The 12,110-nt window shown below is 41.4% G+C and overlaps 1 protein-coding gene across 8 annotated transcripts in view; it reads right to left on the reverse strand.

Moving 5' to 3' along the window:
• CNKSR2 (connector enhancer of kinase suppressor of Ras 2) overlaps positions 1 to 12,110 on the reverse strand; it is a 299,886-nt gene that overhangs the window by 219,823 nt on the left and 67,953 nt on the right. For all 8 annotated transcript variants that reach the window (XR_008318957.1, XR_008318956.1, XM_053306536.1 and 5 more), the window contains exon 4: positions 11,031 to 11,118. Coding sequence is in view for 6 of the 8 variants with exons in the window: in XM_053306536.1 (XP_053162511.1) it covers positions 11,031 to 11,118 (88 nt within the window). In the remaining 2 variants the exon portion in view is untranslated. The remainder of the gene's footprint in view (positions 1 to 11,030; positions 11,119 to 12,110) is intronic.

A 12,110-nucleotide genomic window follows, 5' to 3' on the forward strand; every position in this document is an offset into this window, starting at 1 on the left:
AAGTGTAGGGAAACTTATTGTTGCTATCACAAACATATACACCACCTTTCATCAGGGAGGTTTGCAATAATGCCCCCATCCTGCAGCCTCATGCTGGGAGTACCTTGATTGGGCAGGACTGGGGGAGAGCGGGACTTGCATGCCGTAGAATCTGTCCCTTGCCTCCCCTCTTCAATTGCTTTTGTTTGTCCCATCCCTAGGGGCAGAGCAGGCTTTGCTGGTCATCCTTTTGGGGGCCGAGTAGTAATTTTTGGCCCCTCATCAGATTGGCCGTGTTGGGGGGGGTGGGTCATCTTTTTGCCAACTCTGTTCTGTCTTTCCTATTCTTCCTATTCTTAGTTAGTCTTAGGTCACAACTGGGCAGGTACAGTATGGGCTGGGTGGAGGTGTTGAAGCATTTGAAATCAGTGAGCATCCTTGGGCAGTTAGAAAGGGTGGATTGATCAATCACTCCTTAGAGGCTTGGCGGCTTAGGGAATTCAGTTCACCATGACACCTTCTTCAGGTCTTGACAAACCTTAAAGGCTATGTGGTTTGTGGGGAGGGGGGGGGAATGAAGCCCTAGAAGTTGCCCTGACCCTTTTGGGTTGGCAATGATAGAGATGAAGCAGGTTTGCACAGCTTCTATCCTTGAGTCAGTGTGTGTCACCCATTCAAGGTACGGGCAAGGACATAAATGTCTGAACCCGGACTTTGTTAGGCCCACACTGTAGGGGTGGGGTGGAGTTTATTTCACACTCAGTTAGCTAATTTGATTATTTATTAAAGTTCTGGCCCTTTTACCCAAACTGAAATGTGTCTGTGTCTTCCTTGCAGCTGGGGTGTTGGGGGCAATAACCACAGCACCATCAAACAGAAATAGAAGCAGAGAGTAAACACTTCAACTCACCAAGAGCACTAAGAAATACTAAAAACACTTAAAAGCACACAAAAGGCACTACAACAAGCACTTAAAACAAGTGCCCACCATCTCTAGCAGATGCTCTATTGCAATGCCTACTGGAGAAAACTAGAATCAGCAGGTGGCTTTATAAAAGGCTTTCCTTGTTAAAGGCTTTTTTGTTTATTAAGGCCATGAGTATCTGGGCAATGGGCATTCTGGTTTGCAGACCCTTCAACAAGCAGCACTAAAACAATGGAAGCTACGTGGTGTCTCTTTCCCAGCAGCTTCACATCTTATCCTGCATACAAACAGTGGGATTTTAACCCATGTTTTAGATCTTCTATCCCCACTGCAAGCACCTGGTCAGGTTTTCATCATCTCTGCATTAATATTAGCAAAAAACACGAAACTGAGTGAATACCACCACAGGAGTTCATTGTTTTTCAACAGAGATTTTACAAAATATACATTACCCTATTTCACAGCAGGTAGACAATATTGCTTAAATTTATTCCATTGTCAACAACATTGCTCAATAGCAAACTTCCCCTTATTTTAATCAGATGACTGCTGCTGAAGGTATAAAACTCTATAAAACTCTACAGGCAGAGATATTACATAAGTCTTGGCCATGCCCTCTTATTGTAAATTAATGACAACCTATTTTGATCATGATAAAAGAAGTGTCAAGATACAAATCCACCTACAATTTAAACACAGGTTTTGTTTAGCTATATCAGATAAGAAGATTTGAAATATGATCTTAAATTACATATTTTGACAGTGGCTACAGTATATTTAGCTGAAGTCTGGGAGAGCAATCAGCACCTCCATTTAGAATGGATTTCTTAAACCGTATTTCAAGAGAGAAGTGTATGGTTAAAGTTACCTCCTATACAAATGTAAGGGGAGAGGAAACAAAGACAGGTTTGTTAAGAGGTGAATTTGATTTATTCACTTTTGAAATAATAACTATGGAATAGTATGGATAATGATCAACCATAGACATTGTTCTCTATAATTTGATGAAAATTATCTATTGTATTTTTGTAACATGTTGTAAAGATAACACTGAGTATGATTTTGATTTATTTTAAGTGCATGTTTGTATTTATTTTACACGAACAAAACAAAAACAACTTTCCCTTCTAGTTCTACATCAGTCAAGATCCAGCTATTGCACTTGCCTGTAACTGAAGTTCATTAAATGGCTCTCTGTGTCAGCAAACAATGGGAACTGCAAATAGACAGACCAGTCACAACTACTAGAGCACTCTTTCTTTCATTCTGAAAGAAAGAAGAGTGTGCCTCCCTTCTCAGTTTCCTTCCTTAGCAGCCGTGACTTAGGAAGATAGACCTCCATCTATTAGTAATTGCAGAACTTCAGTGAACATCAGTTACAGGCACACAGCTCTTTTTTGAAGGTTCCTCTGACACTCAGTATTTGTGGAACAGGGAGTGCAAGAGCCTAAACAGATGTTAGGAAAGCCATATCCTATCCATGGTTCTGTGGATAGAGGCCATCCTTTTTGGTATTCCTACTGTAATTCCTAAATAATTTAGTATAAAGCACTGCAAACAAAGTCAATTCCAATTCAGCATTGACTAAGAGTAAAATCAGTGTAGCCAACTCTTTACTTCTTTCATATTGAATATATTTCTGAGTCTTGCAAATAATTAAAGATATATTGCTCATCTACTTGTGCCAGTATTTGTCCACTCCCTTCCCCACAAACCTTTTCCTATTTCTAAACAAGCATGGCTGGCTCCAAGTCTGTGGGCGGGGGGGGGGGGCGGGGGGGGGCTTGGCATGTGATTATCACAAGTCCCTTTATCTGGGGTGTAACTTTTCCCATGGAAGGGTGAGGAACGTATAATATTATAATGCCCTTATACAAATTGATGGTGCGGCCACATTTGGAGTACTGTGTACAGTTTTGGTAACCGTATCTTAAGGAGGACATTGTAGAACTGGAAAAAGTGCAGAAGATGGCAACCAAAGTGATTAGGGGCCTAGAACATCTTCTTTATGAGGCAAGGCTACAGCATTTGAGCTTTTTAGTTTAGAAAAGAGGCGACCAAGGAGAAACACGATTGAGGTTATAAAATTATGCATGGAGTACAGAGAGTGTACAGAGAAAATTTTCTACCTTTTTCAACACTAGAACCAGGGGTCATCCCATGAAACTGATTGCCAGGAAATTTAGGATCAACAAGAGTAAGTACTTCTGCACACAGCACATAATTAATCTATGGAATTCTATGCCAAGGAATGTGGTGATTGCCACTAGTTTAGATGGCTTAAAAGAGGGTTAGACAAATTCACGGAGAACAGGTCTATCAATGGCTTCTAGTCTGATGGCTATAGGCCATCATTAGGCTTAGAGGCAAGATGCCTCTAAATACCAGTTTCAGGGAACAACAGCAAGAAAGAGAGAGTATGCCCTCACCTCTTGCCTCTGGGCTTCTTGGAGGCATCTATTTGGGCCACTGCATGAAACAGGATGCTGGATTGGTTATCTCCAAGATAGGAGATAGCTGGCATCTCCAAGATAGGTCTGAGAGAGATACCTGCCTGAAACCCTGGAGAAGCCACTGCCAGTCTGTGTAAATAATACTGAGCTAAATGGACCTATGGTCTGACTCAGTATATGGCAGCTTCCTATGGCCTTGGGATTATCTAATCCAGCAGGGCTGTTCTTATGTTAATTGCTGACAAGATCTTTCTCCCAGCAGCAGCAGATCCTTCTTCCCTTGAAGTGGAGTAAACAAATGAGGGGAAATCTTTTTCAACAGAGCTCCTCTCCTCTCCCCTTCCCATCCACCAATGGGGAGAATGGAAGGAGGAGCCAGGATATTCTGGGAAGAAGACCATTTGTGGATGGGAAGGGACGAAGTTGGCAGCAAAGGTGTGATCCTCCTAGATGTGATGTTTCCATAAGCACTGCAAAGATGGGCACTGAGCTTAAGGGAAAGGAATAATCAGGCTGGACCCTCTGAGGTAGTGGGCCCCTAAGTCAGTGCCCAACCTGGCTAATCCAGGGCTCCCCAGATGATTTATGGGGCCTGGGGCAGGTGCAATGTTGGCGGCCCTCTAAAAGGATTGGTGCATGTGTGTACAAAATGGGGGGGGGAGGACAGCAATGTGAGAATTCTTGCACAGATGGTCCACATGTAAGAATTCTCACATGTGGCTCCTCCTTGCCCAGTTTATCATGGTCAGGTCAGGGTTTAAATTCTGCAATTCAATATCATCTCATACCATGATAAACCATTCCCTCATCTTTAAAAAAATGGAAACTTGGAAAATGGAAAGTACCAAGAATTCTGTTGAACAATGTGGCAGGGCTGGGCAGAGATGAATGGTATGCACAGGAGCTGAGGCAGGGGGGATGCTTTGTGGAGGACCAGGGAAGATAACCGCAGCTGACCCTCCACACTGAGAAGCTCTGGACTGAGCCCTGACACTGGTCTTGCACACATGCCACTTCCACCATAGAAGTATTTAATTTAGGATATATTAATGATGAATCTTTCAGGAATATACTGCAATATATGACAAACACCTTTTCCCTAATTAACACAACTATGTGAAAAAGAACTTAAAGTATTCACACCTCCACTGAATTGAAAGACAGAGGCCTAATGACCTGGCTACAGAAGTCTCAGAAAAAACTTCTAGCAAATAGGTGCCCACACAGCTGTAACCTGGGGCAATATTCTTCTTTTCTCCCCTTAAGTATGAGAAGCCTCTAATAAGCACTGTAAGCCAAATAAATGCAGCCTTTAAAACCACAAAAAATCCATTGGAGGCCTTAACTTTTGTGCAAATTGAATTTTTAAAAATCTAAACTCTAAAATTTATGAAAAGACCTTGACTGTACACATAATTCATTATATAACCTGTGAAAAAGCTCTTGTTGCCAGGGAGACAGACTTAGAAGAGACTTTGCTTATAGCAAAGTAGAAACCAGTTTTTGATACATGCTGCTTTTGAAAAACACATATACAGGTGGACCTTCTTATTCGCGGGGCTTCTATTCCCACCTATTTTTGTGGATAACAAAACCATGAATAAAAGAGAGCTTAACCCTATGGAGAATTGGGAGTTGGTTCCTAAGCACACTGAAGTGTGCTGAAAATCATAAGAAAAAGCAGTGGGGAACAGAAATAAGCACAATACCTTGCTCTTCAGCTCTCCAGCAATGCCACCCATACTTCCAAATCCTCCAATTATTTGCTTTTTTTAGGGTTCTTTTTTTTTTTAATTGAAAAGAGCCACAAAATGGCTCACTACAAAATGGCAGCAGGAAATGACATCAACATCAGAAGTCATGTCTGGCCACTCAAGAACTGTGAATGGGGGGGACACCATATTTTCACCCCACAAATAAAGAAACTGTGTCCCTATAACCAACTGCAGTTATTATTATTATTTATTCTATTTCTATATCGCCCTTCCAAATATGGCTCAGGGTGGTTTACACAGAGAAATAATACATAAATAAGATGGATCGTGAAAAGTTACACAAAACTGTGGGTGCTGGGACTGCAGATGGCCACCTACAGAAATAGCAAAGAAACAAGAAACCATTTCCCTCCACTCAAAGTAGTATAAGCAAGCAATCTGGAAAAGCAACATGTATAAAAAGGAAATTCTACCACTCTAATATGCTTGCCTTCCCCCTGAATGTTTGATCTACACAGTGGCACAAAGGAAGATGAAACTTTCTACATTAATCAGCAAGACTATGCAGTCAACCTGGGCTCTACAATCAGATCCAAGCAAGAAGCTCTGGCAGCTGTTGGATTTGAGAAAAAATTAACGGGCCAGATCAAATTGTGGTACTTATTCTACCTGTTGCGTCCCTCATACAAACCTTCCAAATCTCTCAAAAAGCTGCATTAGAGTTTTCTCAGGTGAATATATATTTTAAAAAATACATGTTTTGCCAAGTTTCTAAGTTAACAACCTAAATGGTTTGGCCCAGGTTTCAGTGACAAAAGCTCATCATGCAGAGTGTGACTATAGGAACAAAGGCTCCATTCACACAACATATTTTGCCCACTATTTCCACAAAGAATCCTGTGATTAGATGTATAAGCAAATATGTTAAAGAAATGATGCACACAAAGTTTATTAGGTTCTTAAGACAAAAGCAATACCAATGAATCTCTGCCGATATGAATTGTGGGCCAAAGGGAGGGGGGAAGGATAAGAGTTTCAAGAAAAATCTTATTAATTTTTTTGTGATAGTTGAAGTGCAATTGGTAGCCAGCTCCAAAGCTCAACAGAGTTCATTTGTCACTAAGCAATGTGTACAATAAATAGGTAGAGAAGAATGAATGTATGTATGCACATGATATACAACTAAGAATAAAAGTGAAAACTCCAGAGATCAAACCCGAACACCTTTTCTTTTCAAAATGTCTTCAAATATAAGAATTAAAAAGAAGAAATATTACATAACTGCTATCATTTGATTTTATTCTCAAGTTACGCCTGTAGTCACACAACAAATTGTCCTTCAGGTAAATTCTCACAGAACTTAAAATGCAAGTATGCTAACTTGTGGAATGTCTAACTGATTCAACTGATTTAGGGCGGACCGGATGGCATCCATCCAAGAGTCCTCAAAGAACTCAAAAGTGAAATTGTCAACCTCCTTCCAAAAATATATAACTTATCCCTACAATCAGGCTCTGTACCAGAAGAGTGGAAAGTAAAAGGGATCCAGTAGCAATTCGGGAAATTACAGGCCCGTTAGCTTAATGCCCAATTTGCCATTCCAGGTAAATTGATGGAAAGCATCCACAAGGATAAAATTGTAAACCACATAGAAGAATGGGCCCTGCAGGGGGAGAACCAGCATGGCTTCTGCAAAGGTAAATCTTGCTTCACAAACCTTTTGGAGTTTTTTGAGAGTGTCAGCAAGTGTGTGGACAAAGGTGATCCAGTTAGCATAGTATTCCTGGACTTCCAAAAAGCTTTTGACACTTATCATCAAAGATTCTTGAGAAAAAATAGCAGTCATGGGATAAGGGGACAAGTACATGTGTGGACTGCTAACTGCTTGAAGGACAGGAAACAGAGGGTAGGGATAAATGGAGAGTGTTCACAATGGAGGGAAGTAAGAAGTGGGGTCCCCCAGGGATCTGCACAGGGACCAGTGCTTTTTAAGTTATTCATAAATGGTTTATTCATAAATGAATAAGCAGCAAGGTGGCCAAATTTGCAGATGATACCAAACTCTTTAGGGTAGTCAAATCCAAAACAGATTGTGAGGTGCTCCAAAAGGATCATTCCAAACTGGGTGAGTGGGTGACAAAATGGCAAATGTACTTCAGTGTTGGCAAGTGTAAAGTGATGCACACTGGGGCAAAAAACTCCAACCACATATAAGCGGATGGGATCTGAGCTGTTGGTGACTGACCAGGAGAGGGATCTTGGGGTCGTGGTGGACAGCTCATTGAAAGTGTCCACTCAATGTGCGACAGCTGGGAAAAAGGCCAATTCCATGCTAGGGATCATTAGGAAGGAGATTGAAAATAAAACGACTAATATTATAATGCCCTTATACAAAACTATGGTGTAGCCACACCTGGAGTACTGTGTACAATTCTGGTCATCACATTTTAAAAAGGACATTGTAGAACTGGAAAAGGTGCGTAAGAGGTCAACAAAGATGATCAGGGGCCTAGAGTACCTTCCCTATGAGGCAAGGCTACAACATCTGGGTTTTTTTAGTTTTGTTTTGTTTTCAAAGATGACTGCGGAGAGATATGATAGACGTCTATAAAATCATGCATGGTGTGGAGAAAGTGGATAGAGAGAAATTTCTCTCACACATAAGAATAGAACCAGTAGTCATCCCATGAAATTGGTTGCCAAGAAATTTAGGTCCAACAAACGGAAGTACTTTTTCACAAAATGCATAATCAACTTGTCGAATTCTCTGCCACATGATGTGGTGTTGGCTACTAATTTGGATGGCTTTAAGAGGGGTTTGGATAACTTCATGGAGGAGAGGTCTATCAACAGCTACTAGTCGGAGGTCTATAGGCCACCTCCAGCCTCAGAGGCAGGATGCCTCTGAATACCAGTAGCAGGGGAGTAACAGCAGGAGAACGGGCATGCCCTCAACTCCTTCATGTAGGCTTCCAGCGGCATCTGGTGAGCCACTGTGTGGAACAAGATGCTGGACTAGATGGGCCTTGGGCCTGATCCAGCAGGGCTGTTCTTATGTAACTAACACAATGGACTAAGACTGGATATGCTGCCTTGACATCTTCAGTTTAAAACTTGATGTAGTGTGTAAGCCTCTAATTAGTCTGCTAACGGCCCTAATTGTAAACACATAAAACATGGGTAATTAAGTTAAACATTATAACCCCAGAACAAACAAATCTTAAAATGCAATTACGCTTGGCCACAGAGGCACAGTGGGATGTTTAGAGATGCATGCCCTTAAAATACTGGGATGTTTACAGGTGTATGTTCAAATGCATCAGTATTTCCAGTAGACAATTTATCCCAAATAAGTAGTTGCCAGCTTTCCACACTTGCTAAACAGGCATGAGTGAAAATAAGACTATAACTGAACTACAGTTTTAAAAAAGACAGAGCTACTATCATGTCTGTCAGTATTCTGATTGAATATCTAGTAAAATGAGAGGGATTAAAAAGGAGAAAGTGCTTTACACGGTTTGGTGGTGATGATTCTTCTTTATCAACACTAGCAACTATACACAATAAGGACTATAATTTTTCTTCCACTGCAAAAAATTCAATTATGCAAGACAGCTAATTGTCTTGTTAACTAACCTGTTAACTGCCTTTCCGGATGACTGATAAGAATGACTAGTATGAATGCTCTGCACTACCATAAATAAATAAATAAATATGAAGTATTTATGGAAAAACTGAGCAAACAAGATACTGGAATAGAATTATTCTTAAAATTAAATAAGATTTGCAAAGCAATATAAAACCTTCTCAAGCATTTTGTTCTGCTCTCTCCCATGAGGGAGGAAACCATAAAATGTAATAATATAATATTTGTAATGTAAAATAAAAAAATTGTAATGTAGAAATTTCAGTCATGAGTTAAGTCACAAAATGTTTTGTCCACAGAGTTTTGTCCATAGACTCCTTTCTGGGAAATTCTGGCTTCCTGTAGAAGCAAACGAAGCAGAGCATCGACACACAATTGTTGTCAGAAGGGGGAATCTGCTCTCTATTTGGATCAAACAGCTGTGCGATGCAGATAACTGAACCAGGGCACAATCTACCTAGCAAAAGGTGATGCACTAACCCCTGAATTCTGTGCATTCTTAATGGAGCCAGAATTCATAAGACAGCAAGATAGTTGTCAAGACTAAGCAAGACTCCCCTGAAAAAGAGGGAACACATACCCTAGAATGTAATCAAGGCCAAGTTCTAAATCAGTCGTGTATATTCAGCACAACACCCATTTGCTCCTTGCTTCCTCTGAATAGGCACTACCTCAACCACTCCCATTCTGGAATTCCCCCTCTGTGCCCTTTGTATTTTTTTTAGAAATTTGCAGAAGACATAATCCTATAAAATGTTATGTCCCCTAGATGGAAATTCTAGACCCGGGATGTCAAACTGGATCAGGCCAACTGAGCTCTCCTGACTGACCCATGTGAAGGCAGCAGCCCCAGGTCAAGCCACTGCTTTTTGCCCCACCTCACCATGCACCAAAGAGGTGGCATGTTATTTGCTGACTTGCCAGCTTCTTCCTCCACCCCCACCCCGCCACCGGACTCTTACTCTTAGCTGTACACCAGAGGGAACACATGAGTTACTTCCTTCTTCCTGTACTCCCCTTTGGTAGCTGTGAGCACATGGAGTGCATAGACTTTGGAACTTGGTGTGACGCTGACACCTTGCTGTCTCAAGGTGAAAGGAAAGGTTCCTCTGCTCGGGAAACATTTAGGGTCCTCTGCTAGGACCCTAAATCTTCCCCAAAGGAAGTTATCCTTTTTTGGCACCACACATGAACCAGCAGATACAGGACGGGATATAAGATGCTCTTTACCCACTCTTTCCCCTGCTACCTCCTCCCAGTGACATTCCAATGCATGCCAATCACCAAGCTTCTAGAGCCTTCATTCTCCCCTCTTTATTCCCAGGAGCAGCCTCCACTGCCTGTGTAACCATTATTGTATCAAGGTTACCAAATACCACTGTTTTTGTTGTGCTTCTGCATTATAAAAACAAACTATCTATATATATATAATTCTCTAAGGCATACCTTCCTGGGAAGAAAGACAGAGGGCAAGAGTGAGTGGAGGAGAGAGAAAAGAGAGAAAAAGAAGGGAGGGGAAGAGAAAAAGAAGGGAGGGGAAGAGAGAAAGAAGGAAGAACCTCTAAAGAACCTCTGCTGCTGTTTGGGACTACTGAGGCCATTGGCAGAGGGAGGGAGGCAGGCAAGGGGCGGGCCCGGGCCTGTCAGCGACCTGAGGGGAGTGAGAGGCCATGGTGTTGGCAGCAGCGAGGAAGGGCCCCATCAAACACTAATGCTGCTGCTCCTGTGGGGAGGTGCAGGATCAGCGTGTGGGTGGGGAGGTCCATAGGATAGAGGACTGCAGCTTGGCCAATACGTGCCAGCAACGCTGTAGCTGCGACCAAGAGGAGTGAGGAGGATGGAGTAAAAAAGTGGTGAGGGGGATGGAGTGACCAAAAGTGGTGAGGGAGATGGAAGCAACCAGATGGAGGAGGAAAAGCAGAAGTGTGGCTCAGGTGAGGGTGGAGAGATCTTTGAGGTGGGGGGTGGCAGGGGGTGAGGGGAGCAATCAAGTACTAGCACACAGATGCTTTGCACAGGTTAAGCTAGTATCTCTTATTCTCAAAAACCTTGCCTCCGATTCTGCTGCTCCTCTGGGGTACCCTAACATTGCAGGCTGGACAATGGCAAAACAGTTTCCGTGTTATTCACACTTGCACATTCTGTTTTGAATAAAATTCCCCAAATTAGTCCAAAAGCATAAATATAGGCACATGTAGTATACATGTCTGTGAAAAACCACAATAATCATAGAAGGTATGTTTTTTAAAAATGTTTATACAGAATGCTTCTTTTAAAAGAAAATAGAAGATGACATGTATGCAATCTCATACCTGCTGTACAATTGTTGTTAATTCAAGACAGAGCTGTATCACATTATTTCTTGTTACAGAATAGTCTGTCACAGCTGCAAAGGGTGATCTAGAAAAAGGAAAACCAATATTAAGTAGTAAACCACATTCCCATTATAGTATGAGACACAACCCACTTTAATAATAGCCTATAAGAGAAACAAATACATTACAGAAGATACACTGCACTGCAAACAATTACAATGCAAATATATGTGCTGTCATTGCTGAAACTTATTCCTTTACATAATGTCTTTAATACCTTTTGTATGTGTCACATTATTATTACACCTCTAAAGCAGGAATATTACATCCATATATTACACTGATTAAAATACTCAAAACATCAAGTTGGGATGGCCTTAAAAATGTAGGATGAAATAAAGGATTTATCTTACTAGAAAAAGATGCTGACAACTTTAATTATACAACTTGTACTGAAAGTGTGAATTATTTTGGTCACGATGTTGAAACTGAAGGATTAGGATATAATTTATTTATCACTTCTGAATCCCATAAGACACACACACACACACACATGCACGCACGCACGCATGTATGTATGTATGTATGTATGATCCCACTTTCCTCAGAACAACTCCTTGAGATTGATTTACATTGACAGATAGTGGATGGCATTCCATGCAGGAGAACACCAGTGTTGTGACCCATTGGGGCTGCTCTGCATTGGGCAGCCAGCCCCAACAGTACTGTACAACAGAGCAATTGCACAACAACTTAAAACTGCACCAATGCAGTTGCACAGCACTACTTCAATGGAAGAAGTGCTATGCAACTATTTTAAGTCACTGTACAAATATTCATCAGGACAGCTTGCCACGTGTACAGCAGCCCTGGCAGATCCATAACTAGCATCCTGTTGCACAGGATGTTGGCCAGTGACATCTCTATGCCACTTCTCAGCTTCATGATGAGCAGAGATGTGAACCCAAGCCACTGTTGTCCAAGTATTTATTATCATCATCATCCACTTTATTATGGCCAACGGCCAAATGTATTTATTATAAATATTTATATCCAATCTTTCCTTTTCAAACAAAA

The sequence above is a fragment of the Hemicordylus capensis genome, chromosome 3 (assembly GCF_027244095.1).
Source record: "Hemicordylus capensis ecotype Gifberg chromosome 3, rHemCap1.1.pri, whole genome shotgun sequence".
Taxonomy (NCBI): Eukaryota; Metazoa; Chordata; class Lepidosauria; order Squamata; family Cordylidae; genus Hemicordylus; species Hemicordylus capensis.